Source organism: Primulina eburnea, chromosome 8 (genome assembly GCF_022965805.1).
Source record: "Primulina eburnea isolate SZY01 chromosome 8, ASM2296580v1, whole genome shotgun sequence".
In the NCBI taxonomy this organism is placed as follows: domain Eukaryota; kingdom Viridiplantae; phylum Streptophyta; class Magnoliopsida; order Lamiales; family Gesneriaceae; genus Primulina; species Primulina eburnea.
This window is the reverse complement of record NC_133108.1, coordinates 36,681,247-36,702,094: the sequence shown is the minus strand read 5'-3', so window position 1 is coordinate 36,702,094 and position 20,848 is coordinate 36,681,247. Positions and strand designations below refer to the sequence as shown.

Here is a 20,848-nt window from a genome sequence, read left to right as displayed (position 1 = left end):
CTGATTGCACGAAAACAACAATCGGTTGGGCATGAGACGTTGCGGTATTTTGGTCATCCTAATCAGCTCGGTTATCCAAATGAAACAATTCAGTATGCGTCACGAAGCTAAGACGATAGTCTATAGATCATATCACAAGTCAAAGTTCGAATCGGAGTTTAAGATGCTGATAAATGATGACAAAGCTACTGGTTCAGCTAGATTGATTTCAACATACCCCATCAACAGGTTCAATTGAGCATATCAGAGTTGGACTGGACTGGACCAGTTGAGCAGACCATGACAGTTGAGCAGACCAGAACTGAATTGAACTAGTTGACCAGATTAGGCTCGGGAAAATATCCAGCAAAGCAAATTTGACTGTTGTAATTTCAGAAACAGTACAGAAACTTTCTAAACAATCATATTCTTGTGTCTAACGTCTATATCATTGCTAGGACCTATAAATACAATATCTTGAAGATCAAACAAGGACTTTTCAAGGGGATTCAAAGTAAGGATAGATAACATGGAGAAATCTGCTAGTTGAGAGCACAATCCTATGTGTGAGGATACATTTGAGATATACACTGTAAATGATACAAGAGAGTTGAACTTCAAAGTTTAGTTGAGTGAGTCTTCAAACAAAGATGTTAAAAATTGTGTTTGTAGTCTTGACATAAGAGAAGTTAAATATTATGCAGATTGTGAGGTTGCGGCTTACAATCGAGAGTGTGTTAGGAGTTTCAATTAGAAAAGAGATAATTCATGAGTTGAAATGAGTTTGTACAAGGTGTTGTATAAATCAAAGTTTTTTATTGAATCATTCCCAAAGGAAAGAAGGGGAGACGTAGGAGTTGTTAATCTTCGAAAATCCATAAAAAAATGTATGTCTATTTGTTTGTTGCATTTACTTATCATTTCTAATGTTTTAAAGATGCATTTTTGAAGTATTTTATGTGTTCTTCAAATATCAAAATATTACATATCAAGTGTTTGATAAAATGTTTCAACCAAAATATTTTTACTCATTCAACTTGCATTATTTTAAATTGTTTACAAAATACTTAATCGGTTTCAACGAAAGATCATTTTGAGTGTTTTCCGCTTGGTTTGAAAATCAAATTCGATTTAATTCATATATATTCAATATTTCAAGAACCGAGCTATTGTAGCTCAACGATTATCCCCCTAATCGATCCTATCACTGGTACTCCGGAAGGTCGTAAATATGTCTAATATCCAGTAAATAACAATTTTCGTCAGTTTTCGCTCAAGTAAGAAAACAAGTACAAAGATATTCTTTGAAATTTATAGAGCTTAATTAGGAAAAATAAGAGTATGCCTTGGATAATGAAAGTCTTCTTTTATCTATAGATGTTTTAGGAAAGTCTAGTGGGCTTGGGCTTTTGTAACAAACTTTTGTTTTAACAATGAGACGAATAATTAAATTGGAATTATAACCCATCATTGGCCAATTTAATTGGGTCATTACCCATCAATATTATATTTAAATTATAAATTTAATTATCCAAACATAATCAAACCGAAATAAAAAAGTTTGGATACCAAATTATTCATTTTTAAAACCAAAAACGAAAAACCAAAAAATAATTTTTTATAAAACTGAACTGGTCGATTAACACCTTTACCTGATGTTCTTGTTATTGATCGCAATTGAAACCATTCTTTCACAAATCGGTCCTAGTCGCTCCCAAGTGCGACACACAATATGCTCTTATAACAACTATTTCATTTCCATAATCGTTTTATAGAAGCTCATTATAACTTGTTACAAACTATTATTAACTTCTTTTTCTAACCAATGTTAGAAAAAGAGTTCTACATAATAAGACATTTGTTAGATCGAGGCATTGTGGTTCACTATATAACTTTCATACTAGTTGACGAAATATATAATTTTTGTCACTTCAATAGTAAGGGATGATTAAAAAATTGATTGATCTTCAAAATATTTCCTACCTTAAAATAACCTACGCTAGGTTTAATAATTTTTACCTCGAAAGCGTGCCATAAATTGAATATCAAGTAATCTTGTTTATTATTATATTGCAGTTGCTCCCCATAATAATAATAATAATAAATAGAAATGTCGCTCGCATGGGCTTAGCTCAGTTGGTCAGCAGCAGTGAATCTTGGAGAAATGACCAGGGATCGAGTCTCGCAAGCGGCAGTGTGGGAGTTAAATTCCCTCCAATGAGGGGGAGCTCCTTGTGCGCGGCGGACCATAAGGTCTAGCTGCTGTTGGTTGGCTGAATCACCATGATTTACCTCTTCTCATATTCCTGTCGGGCCGGGGGTGAGGGGCGCCTAAGGTGAGCGATTTCACCTTTTGGAGAAATAAATAGAAATGTCAATTAGGGTAGGTTGTGTCATGTGTGGATTTCAGTCGGGTAGAAGTAAGGACATTACAAAAAAAAATCAACATTGAACCAATCCCAAACCCTAAAAGACCATAAAATCTAAACCAAACTATGTACCCGACCAACCTGATTTGCTTTTTTACTACACAACATTAAAACAAGGGTAATTTGTAGAAAAATACATCTGTCCAAGATTAATTTAACATTCAGTACCCAACAGTTTTTTTTTGAAATTTAGTACCTGACAAAACACCAACTTAGCTTTTACTACATATTTCATGCATTTTTACATTTTTACCCTTTCAATTAATAAAAAAAGTATATAAATACTTATTTTGGTTGCACATCTTCTCTTTCCACTCATCAATCCCGATTCATTTAGATGACTTGTATATTTAATTTAAATATTTTTTATTAAAAAAAAACAAATTCACAACTAATTGAATTTTTTGTAATACTTAGTTTACTTATGAAATACTTAATTTCAATTTTAAAATACTTGATTTAGTAAATGAAATACTCAGAATGTTTATTAAAAACTGGATATTCGAATATGCATTTAAAAAAAAACCGCAACTAATTGAATTTTTTGAAATACTTAGTTTTACTTGTCAAATACTTAATTTCAATTTTAAAATACTTGATTTAGTAAATGAAATACTCAGAATGTGTATTAAAAACCTGGATATTCGAGTATGCATTTTAAAAAAAAACTTTACGCAACTAATTGAATTTTTTGAAATACTTAGTTTTACTTATGAAATACTTAATTTAAATTTTAAAATACTTGATTTAGTAAATGAAATACTCAGAATGTGTATTAAAAAGCTGGATATTTGAATATGCATTTAAAAAAAAAATCGTAACTAACTGAATTTTTTGAAATACTTAGTTTTACTTGTGAAATACTTACTTTTAATTTTAAAACTACTTGATTTAGAAAATGAAATACTCAGAATGTGTATTAAAAACTGGATATTCGAATATGCATTTAAAAAAAAAAACAAATTCGCAACTAATTGAATTTTTGAAATACTTAGTTTTACTTATGAAATACTTAATTTTAATTTTAAAATACTTGATTTATTAAATGAAATACTCAGAATGTGTATTAAAAAGCTGGATATTCGAATATGCATTTAAAAAACAAAAACAAATTCGCAACTAATTGAATTTTTTGAAATACTTAGTTTTATTTGTGAAATACTTAATTTAAATTTTAAAATACTTGATTTAGTAAATGAAATACTCAGAATGTGTATTAAAAAGCTGGATATTCGAATATGCATTTAAAAAAAAAAAATCGTAACTAACTGAATTTTTTGAAATACTTAGTTTTACTTGTGAAATACTTACTTTTAATTTTAAAACTACTTGATTTAGAAAATGAAATACTCAGAATGTGTATTAAAAACTGGATATTCAAATATGCATTTAAAAAAAAACAAATTCGCAAATAATTGAATTTTTGAAATACTTAGTTTTACTTATGAAATACTTAATTTTAATTTTAAAATACTTGATTTATTAAATGAAATACTCAGAATGTGTATTAAAAAGCTGGATATTCGAATATACATTTAAAAAACAAAAATAAATTCGTAACTAATTGAATTTTTTGAAATACTTAGTTTTATTTGTGAAATACTTAATTGTAATTTTAAAATACTTGATTTAGTAAATAATATACTCAGAATGTGTATTAAAAAACTGGATATTCGAATATACATTTAAAAAAAAAAATCGCAACTAATTGAATTTTTTGAAATACTTAGTTTTACTTGTGAAATACTTAATTTTAATTTTAAAATACTTGATTTAGTAAATGAAATACTCAGAATGTGTATTAAAAAGCTGGATATTCGAATATGCATTTAAAAAAAAAACAAATTCGCAACTAATTGAATTTTTTGAAATACTTAGTTTTACTTGTGAAATAATTAATTTCAATTTTAAAATACTTGATTTTGTAAATGAAATACTCAGAATGTGTATTAAAAAACTGGATATTCGAATATACAACGCAAGTTCACCAAATGCTCGCATTTCCATCCAAGATCCATTTGGATGAAATGTTTATTTCATTTAATTATTTTTTTTTTGTTAAAAATCAAATTCGCAACTAAGCATTGAACTTTTTCAAGTACCTAGTTTTACTTGCGAAATACCTAATTTCAATTTTAAAATACTTGATTTGGTAAATGAGATACTCAGAATGAGTATTAAAATACTGGAAATTCGAATATGCAACGTAAGTTCACCAAATGCTCGCATTCTATCCAAGATGCATTTGGATGACATGTTCATTTTATTTATATATTTTCTTTATTTTTTTTAAAAAAAATTCGCAACTAAGTATTGAACTTTTTCAAGTACTTAGTTTTATCTGCGAAATAATTAATTTCAGTTTTAAAATACTTGATTTGGTAGATGAGATACTCATAATGAGTATTAAAATACTGGATATTCGAATATGTAGCGTAAATTCACCAAGTGCTCACGTTTCCATCCAAGATGCATTTGGATGACATGTTCAAGGACTTTTCAGCAGCCACAAAGCTTTGAAAAAGAAAAAAGGCTTAGAGCGAAGATTTGTAGATTTCCGGACAATGTTCTTCAAGAGAATATCCCGTGATAGGAACAAGTAACTTAATCCGTGTATTTAAAATTTACAGATAAATATGAAGTCGGATATACGTCGATAGTCATAGTTCAGTAGGTCGAAAGCTAGTGGATTTAATTAAACGACATGCAATTCACCCTTGATAAATAATTAAAGAGATTTAATTACTTCACTGAGTTGAATTAGTTTGGCATAGCTTGAGATGGCGTGTTCAATTGGATATGAAATCTCGTCGAAAGCATAGATCATTGTCGAACGAATTAAGTAGTTTAGCGAGGGGTAAATGAAATACTTAGAATGTTGTATTAAAATACTGGCCAATCATGACTGAATTTACGTTGCATATTCGAATATCCAGTATTCTATCACATATTATGAGTATCCCAATTACCAAATCAATTATTTTAAAATTAAAATTAGGTATTTCGCAAATAAAAGTAAGTACTTCAAAATGTTCCATGTTTAGTGATCGAGCAAAACTTTCATTGTAAAATTCTTAGTGATCGAGCAAAACTTCAAAATGTTCAATGCTTAGTTGCGAATTTTTTTTAAAAAAAAATAAAGAAAATATCTAAATAAAATGAACATGTCATCCAAATGCATCTTGGATAGAATGTGAGCATTTGATGAACTTACGTTGCATATTCGAATTTTCAGTATTTTAATACTCATTCTGAGTATCTCATTTACCAAATCAAGTATTTTAAAATTGAAATTAGGTATTTCGCAAGTAAAACTAAGTACTTGACAAAGTTCAATGCTTAGTTGCGAAATTATTTTTTTAACAATAAAAAAAATAATTAAATGAAATGAACATGTCATCCAAATAGATCTTGGATGGAAATGCGAGCATTTGGTGAACTTGCGTTGTATATTCGAATATCCGGTTTTTTATACACATTCTGAGTATTTCATTTACTAAATCAAGTATTTTAAAAATTAAAATTAAGTATTTCACAACTAAAAGTAATTATTTCAAAAAATTCAATTAGTTGCGACTTTTTTTTAAATGCATATTCGAATATCCAGTTTTTTAATATACATTCTGAGTATTTCATTTACAAAATCAAATATTTTAAAATTGAAATTAATTATTTCACAAGTAAAACTAAGTATTTCAAAAAATTCAATTAGTTGCGAATTTGTTTCTTTTAAATGCATATTTGAATATCCAGTTTTTAATACACATTATGAGTATTTCATCTACTAAATCAAGTATTTTAAAATTAAAATTAAGTATTTCACAAGTAAAACTAAGTATTTAAAAAATTCAATTAGTTGCGAATTTTTTTTTTTAAATGCATATTCGAATATCCAATTTTTTAATACACATTCTGAGTATTTCATTTACTAAATCAAGTATTTTAAAATGAAATGAACATGTCATCCAAATGTATCTTGAAAGGAAATGCGAGCATTTGGTGAACTTACGTTACATATTCGAATATCCAGTATTTTAATACAACATTCTAAGTATTTCATTTACCCCTCGCTAAACTACTTAATTGGTTCGACAATGATCTATGCTTTCGACGAGATTTCATATCCAATTGAACACGCCCTCTCAAGCTATGCCAAACTAATTCAACTCAGTGAAGTAATTAAATCTCTTTAATTATTTATCAAGGGTGAATTGCATGTCGTTTTATTAAATCCACTAGCTTTCGACCTACTGAACTATGACTATCGACGTATATCCGACTTCATATTTATCTGTAAATTTTAAATACACGGATTAAGTTACTTGTTCCTATCACGGGATATTCTCTTAAAGAACATTGTCCGGAAATCTTCAAATCTTCGCTCTAAGCCTTTTTTCTTTTTCAAAGCTTTGTGGCTGCTGAAAAGTCCTTGAACATGTCATCCAAATGCATCTTGGATGGAAACGTGAGCACTTGGTGAATTTACGCTACATATTCAAATATCCAGTATTTTAATACTCATTATGAGTATCTCATTTACCAAATCAAGTATTTTAAAACTGAAATTAATTATTTCGCAGATAAAACTAAGTACTTGAAAAAGTTCAATACTTAGTTGCGAATTTTTTTTTAAAAAAAATAAAGAAAATATATAAATAAAATGAACATGTCATCCAAATGCATATTGGATAGAATGCGAGCATTTGGTGAACTTACGTTGCATATTCGAATTTCCAGTATTTTAATACTCATTCTGAGTATCTTATTTACCAAATCAAGTATTTTAAAATTGAAATTAGGTATTTCGCAAGTAAAACTAGGTACTTGAAAAAGTTCAATGCTTAGTTGCGAATTTGATTTTTAACAAAAAAAAAATAATTAAATGAAATAAACATTTCATCCAAATGAATCTTGGATGGAAATGCGAGCATTTGGTGAACTTGCGTTGTATATTCGAATATCCAGTTTTTTAATACACATTCTGAGTATTTCATTTACAAAATCAAGTATTTTAAAATTGAAATTAATTATTTCACAAGTAAAACTAAGTATTTCAAAAAATTCAATTAGTTGCGAATTTGTTTTTTTTTTTTTTAAATGCATATTCGAATATCTAGCTTTTTAATACACATTCTGAGTATTTCATTTACTAAATCAAGTATTTTAAAATTAAAATTAAGTATTTCACAAGTAAAACTAAGTATTTCAAAAAATTCAATTAGTTGCGATTTTTTTTTTAAATGTTTATTCGAATATCCAGTTTTTTAATACACATTCTGAGTATTTCATTTACTAAATCAAGTATTTTAAAATTACAATTAAGTATTTCACAAATAAAACTAAGTATTTCAAAAAATTCAATTAGTTACGAATTTATTTTTGTTTTTTAAATGCATATTCGAATATCCAGCTTTTTAATACACATTCTGAGTATTTCATTTAATAAATCAAATATTTTAAAATTAAAATTAAGTATTTCATAAGTAAAACTAAGTATTTCAAAAATTCAATTATTTGCGAATTTGTTTTTTTTTAAATGCATATTTGAATATCCAGTTTTTAATACACATTCTGAGTATTTCATTTTCTAAATCAAGTAGTTTTAAAATTAAAAGTAAGTATTTCACAAGTAAAACTAAGTATTTCAAAAAATTCAGTTAGTTACGATTTTTTTTAAAATACATATTCGAATATCCAGCTTTTTAATACACATTCTGAGTATTTCATTTACTAAATCAAGTATTTTAAAATTTAAATTAAGTATTTCACAAATAAAACTAAGTATTTCAAAAAATTCAATTAGTTGCGAATTTGTTTTTGTTTTTTAAATGCATATTCGAATATCCAACTTTTTAATACACATTCTGAGTATTTCATTTAATAAATCAAGTATTTTAAAATTAAAATTAAGTATTTCATAAGTAAAACTAAGTATTTCAAAAATTCAATTAGTTGCGAATTTGTTTTTTTTTTAAAATGCATATTCGAATATCCAGTTTTTAATACACATTCTGAGTATTTCATTTTCTAAATCAAGTAGTTTTAAAATTAAAAGTAAGTATTTCCCAAGTAAAACTAAGTATTTCAAAAAATTCAGTTTGTTACGATTTTTTTTTTTAAATGCATATTCGAATATCCAGCTTTTTAATACACATTCTGAGTATTTCATTTATTAAATCAAGTATTTTAAAATTTAAATTAAGTATTTCATAAGTAAAACTAAGTATTTCAAAAAATTTAATTAGTTGCGTAAAGTTTTTTTTTTAAAATGCATACTCGAATATCCAGGTTTTTAATACACATTCTGAGTATTTCATTTACTAAATCAAGTATTTTAAAATTGAAATTAAGTATTTTACAAGTAAAACTAAGTATTTCAAAAAATTTAATTAGTTGCGGTTTTTATTTAAATGCATATTCGAATATCCAGTTTTTAATAAACATTCTGAGTATTTCATTTACTAAATCAAGTATTTTAAAATTGAAATTAAGTATTTCATAAGTAAAACTAAGTATTTCAAAAAATTCAATTAGTTGTGAATTTGTTTTTTTTTAATAAAAAATATTTAAATTAAATATACAAGTCATCCAAATGAATCGGGATTGATGAGTGGAAAGAGAAGATGTGCAACCAAAATAAGTATTTATATACTTTTTTTATTAATTGAAAGGGTAAAAATGTAAAAATGCATGAAATATGTAGTAAAAGCTAAGTTGGTGTTTTGTCAGGTACTAAATTTTAAAAAAAAAACTGTTGGGTACTGAATCTTAAATTAATCTTGCACAGATGTATTTTTATACAAATTACCCTTAAAACAATGTTCTTTAATTTTTAACAAAATAATTAAATAAAAATAAAAATTCAAAAAATAATATTTTGATTTTGACACATAATAACAAAGATTGGTCTAAATACGATAATTTTGTTTAAGGAGTTTAAATAAATAAATTTAAGAGTCTAATAATAATTTTTTAAAATTATAATTAATTTACAAAATAAACAAGTGCTGAAAAATTTGATACATCACAATGAAAGTGTATGATATCAATCTAAAATAAAAATAAAAGTGTTTTCAAGCATCACAGAGTAACTTTCAGGTTTCAAACTCCATTTCTTCATTGTTTTGCATTTTTTGTACTAGTCCAACTTGTAAACAACATATGAATTAAAATAAAATAAAATATGAAAGCTTTTAAAAAACCTTAATTTTAAACTCTATTTTACTTACTTTTCGACGTCATGTATCAATAGCAAGTTCGCAACTTAGAAACATCAATAATATTTTGTAATAGTATTTGATCTAGTATCTTCATTTATAAACAAAATATTTTCAATCAAATCATTCAATCCTATCTCAATAGTTTCTTAAAAAGAAAATATTAGCAAAACAAACAACTTTAAAATGAAAACAAAAAACAAACCACTCAAAATTTTAGCAATAATTTATTTTTTTATATTAAAAAATAGGTTGAGTGGTTTCAGGTTGACGGGCGATCTGATTCTTGATTCAGGTCAACCCAAACCTAATCCAACACAACCAAAAAAAATTTCAAACAACATTTCAATCCAACATGACGGGAAACAGAAAACCCTAACTGGAACTCAATATTTTTCGACTGGACTCAAACCGGGTTATTTTTTGAAACCCCTGATAACAACAACAATAATATCAAAAGTATTTAATTTTATAGATATAGTTGACTTGCTGCTAGGTCAGTGTTTGCTTGGAAATGCCTGATTGACGCAAAGAAAGTTCGGCGAACTTAACTACAATTTAATAATACAAGCATTCCAATTTCCATGTAGTGGTGGAATAATCTCATTTGACATATTTTTTATGCAATAAATATTTATATAATATAAATTAAATTTTTTTGCATATGTATTTATTTTCAACTACTAATATTTTTATATATTCTGTATAGTAATTGGAGGGATTATTTATTTTTATAGTACGCGTACAGGAAACACATGCAATTACTAAAAAACAATAGAATGGATCGATACTGTTGATTTATCTCACAAAGTCAATCATTGAAGTTTCTAGGCCCAAACTCCCACAATTTTAGGTAAGTCGACTGAAATATTGTATATAGAGTAGGTCTCATTTGATACCGTCTCACGAATTTAATATGTGAGATGAGTCAACCCTACCCATATTCACAATAAAAAGTGATACTCTTATCATAAAAAATAATACTTTTTCATAGATAACCCAAATAAGAGATCCGTCTCACGAATAAGATCCTTGTGACCGTCTCACACAAGTTTTTGTCTTGTATATTTATCAATACCACCAATATCTCATTGCCAAAATCTTAGCAATTTATCTTAGACAAAAATTTGTGTGAGACGATCTCCAGGTCGTATTTTGTGAGACAGATCTCTTATTTGAGTCATCTATGAAAAATATTACTTTTTATGCTAAGAGTATTGATTTTTTTAGAATATCGGTAGAGTTGACCCATTTCACAGATAAAGATTCGTGATACCGTCTTGACAAAAGACCTACTCTTTATCTTAAACACATCAATAAAAACAGTTTTCCAAATGATAAAATTATGGTAAACAAAAACATGTCTATTTTTCTTTAAATTGTAAAATATTAAATATATTACCGATCTTTTTATTTACCCAAAATCATTACAAATCATGGCATTTTAAAATTCACACACTAACGCGTGGAATCACGCTCCCTATAAACGCGTACGGTTTCTTCGGGCCGCAACTTCTAAAACCCCAACGCCCTTCTCCTCGGGCAGGAACTCATGCAAAGTCCTCACAGAGTGACCTGCGGAGGAAAAATGGCTGACCTGACGGTTGTCACCGTCGATCTTCCGCCGACGCCTCCGTTAACCGCTGAATTTGATTCGGCGCTATTAATTCCACCCGTCGACGCAACATTATTTTCTCGACATCAATTCATCGACAGTGACTGCAATTTAGGCGAAGACCTTAACGATTTGGAAGGACTCGATTTCGATTTCATCCTTGACGATTTTAGTCTCACACCAGCTGATTTTGATGACCTCATTTGGGATCCCTCCAAATCAGAAGAGACCAATTCATTCAAAATGGAACCCGAATTGGACCCGAATTTCGATCGGTTCGATTTTGGTACGAATTTGGCTCCTTATCAAGGCGTTTTTAAATCAGCCTCTTCGGACTTGCGGCATCATTCTGGTGACGGAGATTTTTCGGGAGATTACGGCTTGCATGGATCCGGGGTTCTGAATTCCGGCTCGCCTGTTTTAGAGTCTAATCAGATTTCTGGCTATCTCAATCTGTCGTCTCCTGAATCGGATGGATCAAATAGAGGGATTTCAGAAAATAGTGTCGGAGACGTAAAGGAGGTGAATTGCACTTCGCCTGATACCCAGGGTTCGGGAAATCGCAAGTCCCATGTCTCAGAGCATTCCAGTGACTGTTCCGCTCGATCGGTGAGTTCCTCTCCGAATTTAAAGAGCAATTCCATTTTAAATGTTTTTTTTGATTATGAAATTAAATCAGAGGACTCGAGTAATTATATCGCTCCTGGTTCTTCGCTGAAAAGGAAAAAAGAAAGCGATGACTGTTATGTTGAGTCTAGGATTACTAAATGTACGAAGTCTAACAGTAACGCTGAGAACGATGATAATAGCGGGTTGAGTGAGGAGGAAGAGAAAAGGAATGCTAGATTGATGAGGAATAGAGAGAGTGCACAATTATCGAGACAGAGGAAGAAACATTACGTCGATGAATTGGAGGATAAGGTGAGAATGATGCATTCAACAATTCAAGACTTGAATGCAAAAATCTCGTTTTTTATGGCTGAAAATGTAACTCTTCGGAAACAAATGGTCAGTGGTGGTGGTGTGGCTGCCCCACCTCCCCAGATGCCACATCCTCCTCCTGTAATGTACTCACACCCAGCCATGATGTATCCGTGGATGCCGTGTGCTCCACCTTATATGATGAAGCCACAAGGGTCGCAACTTCCTTTGGTGCCAATTCCAAGGTTGAAACCGCAACAGCCAGCTCAGTCACGGAAGGTGAGTAAGAAAGTGGAGAGTAAGAAAAACGAGGAGCAAAAAAGTAAGAAGGTTGCCGGTGTTAGTTTTCTAGGTTTAATTCTTTTTATAATGTTGTTTGGAGGCTTGGTTCCAGTCATCAATGTGAGGTATGGAGGAGTTAGGCAGGCACTCAACGGTGGAGAAAATTATGTTGGTGATGGATATTACGAGAAACATCACGGGAGGCTGCTGATGGTCAATGGGACTGCAAATGGCGAAAAATTTAGTGGTAGGGGAGATTATAGTGGTACTAATAGTAGTTTCCATTGTTGTCAAAGAGGTAATGGTGGTGGAGGTGAGCCAAATGCTGATGAGTTTGCTCGTGTTGGCAATGGGAGTGAACGTCTTGTCGCCTCGTTGTATGTTCCCAGAAATGATAAGCTTGTGAAGATAGAAGGAAATTTGATCATTCATTCGGTTTTGGCAAGCGAGAAAGCCGTGGCATCTAACACAGAGGTTGATGGAGAGACTGGTTTGGCAGTTCCTGTAGGTTTGGTTCCTGCTATTCCTGTTCCTGGTGTGGGAAGGGGCGATATCAGGAATCCCCACCTCAGGGCCCTCCGTCCCGATACAGAAGACAGGGAAAACTTGAAATCGACAGCAAATGATGGCAGTCTTCATCAATGGTTTCGTGAAGGCCTTGCTGGTAATCTTGACCTTTCTTTGCACATGATTTTCGTTTGTTAGAGTTTTTATCAATTTGTGGTTAATTTAGGTCAGAACTAAATCACTGTTGACTTCCTTAGATTTTGATAAAGAGTTAAAAATCAAATCTTGATACTTTCTAATTGAATAAACAGTGACTTGCGTGGTAGATACTTTTTGGGAATGTATAGATAATAGATTGTCTGCAAAGATGTTCTATGTTATTGTTTGTTATTTCTTTTCATGCTCGTTCTCATGCACGATTCTTGATCTGCACTTCTAAAAATCTTGCCAAGATTTTTTGTCCCTCGTGCCTGCTCACAACACTGGAAGCTAATTAGTCATCCATTAGCATATTAGTAGGAGTGCATTGATGAAACTATGTTAAATACAGTCTCTTAATTCTTCATCCTTTTACCGTCTTCCATTCCATGATTTTGTCAACTAATGGATTGAAATATCCGTTTGGACACTGATTAACCAAGACGAAGTTCTGTACGCTATTTATGAGTACCCTTGTTTCTTTTTCTAGTTTTCCACAATCACTTTGCTCTCACCTGGAAACAAGTCTTTGATCATTAATTTTTGGGTAAAATTATATAAATGGAGCTCTCATTTTGTATCCACAAGTATAACTAGATCTTGCTTTTATTTGTAATCAGGGCCGATGTTGAGCTCCGGGATGTGCACTGAAGTATTCCAGTTTGACGTATCACCAGCCTCTGTTTCAGGAGCCATAATTCCAGCCTCCACTCAAAAAAACATTTCTGAAGAGCAGGCTCGAAATTCTACACATGTCAACAAGGGAAGAAACCGAAGGTTCCTTGAAGATCACCCTATTCCCCTACCTGAATGCCATCATAATACTTCGGAAGAACATAAACAAAGAAATTCACGGAAAGATAATTTGGATGGTAATAACTCAACATCTTCAATGGTGGTTTCGGTGCTGGTGGATCCAAGAGAAACAGGTGGTGGTGACGTTGATGGTGTTTTGGGAAAGAACTCCATCTCACCAATTTTTGTTGTTGTGTTGATTGATAGTGTCAAGTACGTAACATACTCATGCATGCTTCCATTTCTGGGATCTGCGTCTCATCTAGTTACTAACTGATGATCGAATAGGAGAAACTAAGAAGCGTCGACTCAATGAATTTTGTAGATGGCTAAGTTATAGCAGTCCGTTAGGCTTACCCTGACTTATGTAAACCTCACAGCCAACCGTGACTTTTGCTCAGGCATGTGCTTTATCTAGTATTTATCATAAACAAACGATGGGGTAAACTTGTAGTCCTTCTATTTTGTGTTGATATTGGATATGTAATACTTACGACTCGTCCGGTATCTTGGCTGAGCTCAGTGTGGCCGTGGATGTCTTGTATTTGAACGGGTCTAATGAATCTTTACCCGAGGAGTCTGGGGTTGGCAAAGTTGACCTTGACTGAGCCCAGAACGACATAACCAAAACTACCTGCGATTGGTAATACAAATGTTAATATGAATCTCATGACATTTGTCTGGATGTTGAGGATAGAGTCATAGTGCAAGTGTAATCGACACTTCTTAGAGAAATTTTTCTTAACGATATATGTAATGTCACCACTATAATCTGTATTGAACCACTTTAATGAAATTCTATTAAGTACAAAAATTAAACCTAAAGTACAATTATAAAATATCAAAAATATTTTTGAATCGAGAATTAAATCTCTCAAAATCGCATACTCACTTTCATTTATATTAAAAATAATATCAGTACAAACATTAATTCATTTAATCTTTTTTCCTTCATTTATATTTTTTTGGAATTTTGTAAAAATATAATTTTTTATTACTAATGATAGTTTAAAATCAAAAATTTTAACATCGTTTATTTTATTTTTCGAGTTCCGGTCACAAAATCTCACGAAATTTAAAATTATGTTTATAAAAATTTAATACAATGCATAACAAAAAAATATATTTTATTGGCCCATAAATTGAAAATAATAATAATTATTTTTTAATAACTAATTTTTCTAAATAATTATTATAAAACTTTTGATGTTTAATGATCTTCATCTTAATTTTAATTATGACACAAAATTCATATTTATATATATATATATATATATATATATATATATATATATATATATATATATATATTATATGTATGTATGTTTAACACGTGTGTGTGATTCAGAGATACATTAATATAATTTTAAAAATTTATGAATACACACACATATATAATGATAATTATAATAAATTAAATATATTAATATTTTATAAAATTATACTAATTGCAGAATTTTAACATGCTCATTATTCTCTATTTCTAGATACAAATAATTGTCTTGTTTATTTTGTTGTTAGACACATTGTGAAAAACAAATTGATATATTTTTATAGAAAAATTTACTTAAGATGATAAAATTATTTTAATTTATATTATTTATTAATACTGAAAATTATTGTTACGTATTTTTTTGAAAATATTAATTAAATTAAATAAATATGTTGAATTTATTTGAATACATAAAATTTAATAGCAATAAATTTAGTAATGACTTATTTACCGTCTTTCGTAAATTAAATCAATAAGTACAAATATTTATATTGATAGGTAAAAATATTTTAAATAAATAAAAATTATTCATGTTCAACTATTAGTTCAAAGAAATTTTAAAAATCATAATCATAAATTACAAATACAGTTTCTATGAAAAAGTTTACAAATTTCAATAAAAGTCATATAAAATAAATCTACATGTGAAAATCTTTAGAAATTTATGAAATTCTACAAAAGTCAGTAAAAATCTACTAAACTTCAAAATAATCTATTATTTAGAAAAAAATCAATAAATCTCTATAACGAATACACCTTCTTTACTATTTCTATATTACATTATACGTATACTTGGGTATGCCAAATATAATTTAACGAATATGCATATATAATTCGATATTCAGGCTCTGTTGTAGATACGGAGCTAGTGGCAATCCGGTATAATATGGATTTTTTCTTGCTTATTGATTTGGTCAATGTGTGCAATTTTCTCGGATTCCCTTGATGTGGTGCAGACAATAGCGTAACTATGGAATTATCCGATTTAATTTTAAGCAAGTTTATATTAAAACAATATAGATATATACACAAGTTCGAATTGTTGAATTATATATATGGGTTTATCCCACATAGGAAAAAAGAAAGTGGTAACGAGCTTATATATATAAATAGGGGTTTGTCTCTCATAAGTAAAATAAAGTGATATAGATGAGCTTATAAATACGGGATATGTCAAAGTCATAATACACATCACATCCACTTTTCATGCATTTCTGCCTCCTGTTTCTTCTTTCAAAAACTACTCCTGCTCCACGTTCTGATGATAAAGTTTAGGTACTCTTTTGTTCTCCAGCGTAGTAATATGTGCTACATCACTGCTGGTTTGCTCGTTGTATCCTGAGAAACAGACGTCCGGTTAAATCCTCGAATCACATACCGGAGGGGACAAATCTGTTTTAAGGAAACTACAAATGTTACAGGCCTCGATTTGGTCTTTTTTACATATACTAAACATATATTGTACAACTTTACTATTACGAGCTTGCTTCAAACATTCTGTTATTTTTACATTTCGCATGCAATCTTAAAACATATTTACTCATTACGTGGTTTGTTTCGATATGGCTATTCAAACCAACATACGAAAGGAAACTGATCATGTTGTTCCTACTGTGCCACCTCAATTTATTCCTCATGTTATCCCACATGATGTTGCGGTTGTTGTATGACCGACGAATTCGGTTGGGATTAATTCTAGCAAGCGGACTAGGTCAAGTTATAGTAAATGGACGAACAGTCCAAGTATCGATCCCATAGAGACTATTATTTAATTACTAAGATTCAATTATTTTATTTAATCTAGGCAAACAATAACGAGCGATTTGATTATTATTTCAACTAAGTGAATTTTAAACTAATTTATGCGAATTTAATGACTAAATCAAATATCAGAAAAGATTGGAACTTGGGGATTTTCAAATTTAAATAAAATGACCAGGAACACACGATGGTAACAAACTCTGATTAAAATCATGCACTGGAATTAAATGATCACAGATTATTCAATGTCACGATGCAATTATCCGATTTAATTATAAATCTATTTATAGAATTTATAATCCTATTTTCATTTAACAGTCCGATTATTTCTAATTGAATTTAATTAAACAAAAACGCATTTATCAACAATAGAATTACAGCTGTCGCCTAAAATTGCACACTGAAATCGAATACTATTTCTAGTCGGTTTAACCGTGTGTTGATTAATATTTCTGAAGCTAAATTCGATCTATTTCCTTTCGAGTCAAGATCAACCAACAAACATGCAAATAATTGGCCAGATTAAAAGCACGCAAATTACGCAAACATTAATAAAAAACGTAGAATAATTTTATAAATCAAATGCTCCAACGAATAAACAAAAATCAATCGTTTGTCCCAATCGTGGTCCCGATCACAAAAGAAAACTACTCCATAAATTCAAAGCTAGAAACAAATCTATCAATTGAATTCATGACTGAAAATAATGAAAATGAAAGGGAAGAGAAAATCTCAGTGATGGTGCGCGGTTCTTGCGTGTTAAGCGCGTCTCTTTCTCTCGATTTTCTCCCAAGCCGTTGCTGTCCTTCAGAGTCGGAAATTTCTCTTCAAAATCTCTCCAGGTCCGCTGCTCTCCGAAAATTCAACCCCCAATTAATGTCTAGGTTTTCCTCTTTTATTCCTCTTCAAAATCACGAGCAAATCTTCGCAGGATCTCGTTCTGATATTACGTACACGGACCCCGTGCATGCCTCCGGCATCGGGTCCGTGTAGTTGCGATTAAATTATTTTTCTGGGACACATTGGACACGGACCCCGTGTAGGGGTCTGTCTAGACTCTGTAAATTGTGTCTCGGCAATTGAATGGCACGGACCCGTCTCCTGGGTCCGTGCCTGTGTCCGTGCTTCTTCGGCTTTATGTTGAATGACACGGACCCGTCTCCGGGGTCCGTGTATAGGCCTTTGTTTCTCAAAGCTTTTATGTTCTCTCCTATTTTTCCGAGTATTTCTGAAGTGGCGTTGCGAGGCTTGACTTTTCTTTCAGTTCTTTGGTTTTCACCCTCTTTTGATCAAACCTGCAAATAGCCATAATGAGACGAAATAAGCGCAAAACTCGGAATAAAAATGCCAGATAAGCACGAATACGACAAAATAAAATCCCTAGAATGCTATATAGTTCGTGCTTATCAACTCCCCCACACTTAACCTTTGTTCGTCCTCGAACAAATCAGACAAAAAATAAAGATGAAAATATTTCGGATTCAGAACTCAAGTACCACAATCAAAACTTCTCAATTTGTCGACTCTTTCACCCCCGGTCAAAAGATCACGCTTCGCATATCACAAGATTCGTTTTCGCCGAAATTTAAGATTCAAACATTTACCCAGTCAGGTTCAACAGAACAAGATGTGTGTAGTGTGCAGGTCAGACTCGTACTCATCTCCAGTTACTTAGTTTCATGAGCACTTATTTTCATTTGTTATCGAAACGCCCCATATGCTTGACTTTCATAACCCTCTCTACTAAATGTTGAACGGCGATGACTTGGTTAATAGGTCTTTTCAAGCTTATAACGTAAGGCCAAGGTTCACGGTTACAATAGAAGGTATGGGATTCAAAAGTGAGAGGAAATAAAAAGAAATGATCCTCCAGCACATTTATCCAACTATTGACTCATCACCTATTACTGTATTTTCATCATTTTCAGAGCTCGTTTGTCTCCTTTCTTTCTCATTGTTCATTAACTTTCACCCACAGATTTTTTCGGGTGCTTCAAACATTATACATTTTCCTCTTTTTTCTTTTTCTTTCCTCTCTCTTTTTTTTTTTCATGAATAAAAATTCATCGACTCCTTCACACATATTTCTTCAATCCGTTGGAGTAATTCAAACATTTCAATGTGCACAGGAGTTTTATTTCTCTCAAATGTAGGTAGGAAAAAGTGTATAGGCTAAGATTCAGCTAGTTGATGTGGGACATTGAATAACTGACGAATGGGGGCTAACTGTGTGTCATTGACACACACCATTCGATTTTTTTCAGGCTCAAAAGGGGTTACTAGGGGCAATGAATGATGTAACGGTCAGGCTTGAAAGGCTCAAACGGTCCAAAGATCGCCTAAATCATCCCTAAGTCACCATCGTTCGTATTTTCGCTTCGAGGGCTAATCAGACAAGTTCTAGGGATCGTTGTTCGATTAAATTTTTTTTTTAAGTTCACATTTCACCAATTCACTATCAATGAGTAAAAGTTTGACCACGTGCATTGAACAAAATGTTGATACAGAACTGGTTCATGTTAGACTCCCTCCTTGAAACTACGACTCCTCTCACTCAATACTAGGCATGCAACAATTTTCCGGGTGATCCATGGTCTAACAAATTAATCCGATTATTAAGTGAAACAAGAGTTCTTTGTCTATCAATAGTCTCATCCAACGTTAAAAGTGATGTTAAGTGCTTGTGTAACGACGTGAAACAAAACTGACCCACCCCTACACTGTGATCACGACACTGTCCTAAGTGTAAAATGATATAAAAAGAACTATCCAGAATGTGAAAACAAAAACAATTCCCTGGTAAAATGTCGAGTATGTGGTGGAAAGAGGTGGAAATCAGCAAATCCTGAAAAAATGACATCGAATACACCAAAAACCGTAAAATGCAATAGACAATAACACACAAGCGCTCCAATAAAGTCCAAAAGATAATAAGCATAAATAGCATGTCCCAAAACATCAATAACAACGAACGAAATTTCGAAGTTAAACAAAATGAATACAATCCTCCACATAGTCTAAAATAAAGCTACTCTTCGTCGTCTGACCCCAGCTCTAAGTCCATGAATGCATCGAGAGTAGCTCTTTCCCAGGGTGGGGCATAGGCGTCGGGAGACTATTGCTCGATACGAGCTAAGCGGTTTCAGATGTCGTCCATGCAGTCGAGTACGGATGAGTAAAAGTGACGCCGGGCTTGCGAGTTGCGCGGTCTAGGGGGTACACCAGCTCTAGGGCCAGCTCGGGCATCCAATGCCGCTTCTTCCTCCCCATGGTCATCCCAAGCGCGGTCATCGATGGCAGGGGGAGGCACCGGTGGGTCACGGGGGTGAGGGCTGATGTGTCGACTGCCGGGATTGCGGTACCAAGTGTCCTGTCGGCAGATGAAGTACATGCCTTGCATGGCTTGAGCGGTGAGCATATGCGTAGAGGTGGGCATAAAGGAAGTCTCCCCTGTGAAATCGATGCCATGGGCCGCCAAAATGCGAGAGATGATGATAGGGAAATGGGCGTAGGGCGTCTTATTCTTTGTTGGGTCAATATGAGCGACTGAGCGCATATGGGAAATGATGATCGACGCCACCGGAATGGCAGTGATTGCCCCTAATCCATTCAACATCTTATCTATGATATAAAGGTCCATAAGGCGTATTTCATTGTTACCGGGCTTCCTCGGGATAATGTTCGCTCCCGTGAAGTAGCAAATCAAACGATCAAGTAGCGGGATGGTAGTCGGGAGGATACTGGAGCGGGAGCCGGTAGGAGACGTATAGTACTGAAGGCGGCGCCGGGCTTCCGGGATCCGAAAGGTGATGTCCGAAAAGAATATATCTAGCTGATTAAAGGACACCGGCGGCCCTTCATTTGGGACATT

The 20,848-nt window shown here is 31.7% G+C and overlaps 1 protein-coding gene across 1 annotated transcript; it reads left to right on the top strand.

The window, feature by feature from the left end:
* The first annotated feature begins 11,178 nt into the window (after window positions 1-11,178).
* On the top strand, window positions 11,179-14,441 carry LOC140839483 (bZIP transcription factor 17-like). Its single transcript, XM_073206207.1, has 2 exons — window positions 11,179-13,107; window positions 13,769-14,441. Exons 1-2 carry the CDS (start codon window positions 11,214-11,216, stop codon window positions 14,218-14,220), a joined length of 2,346 nt encoding a protein of 781 aa, XP_073062308.1. The 5' UTR covers window positions 11,179-11,213; the 3' UTR covers window positions 14,221-14,441.
* The last annotated feature ends 6,407 nt before the right edge of the window (window positions 14,442-20,848 follow it).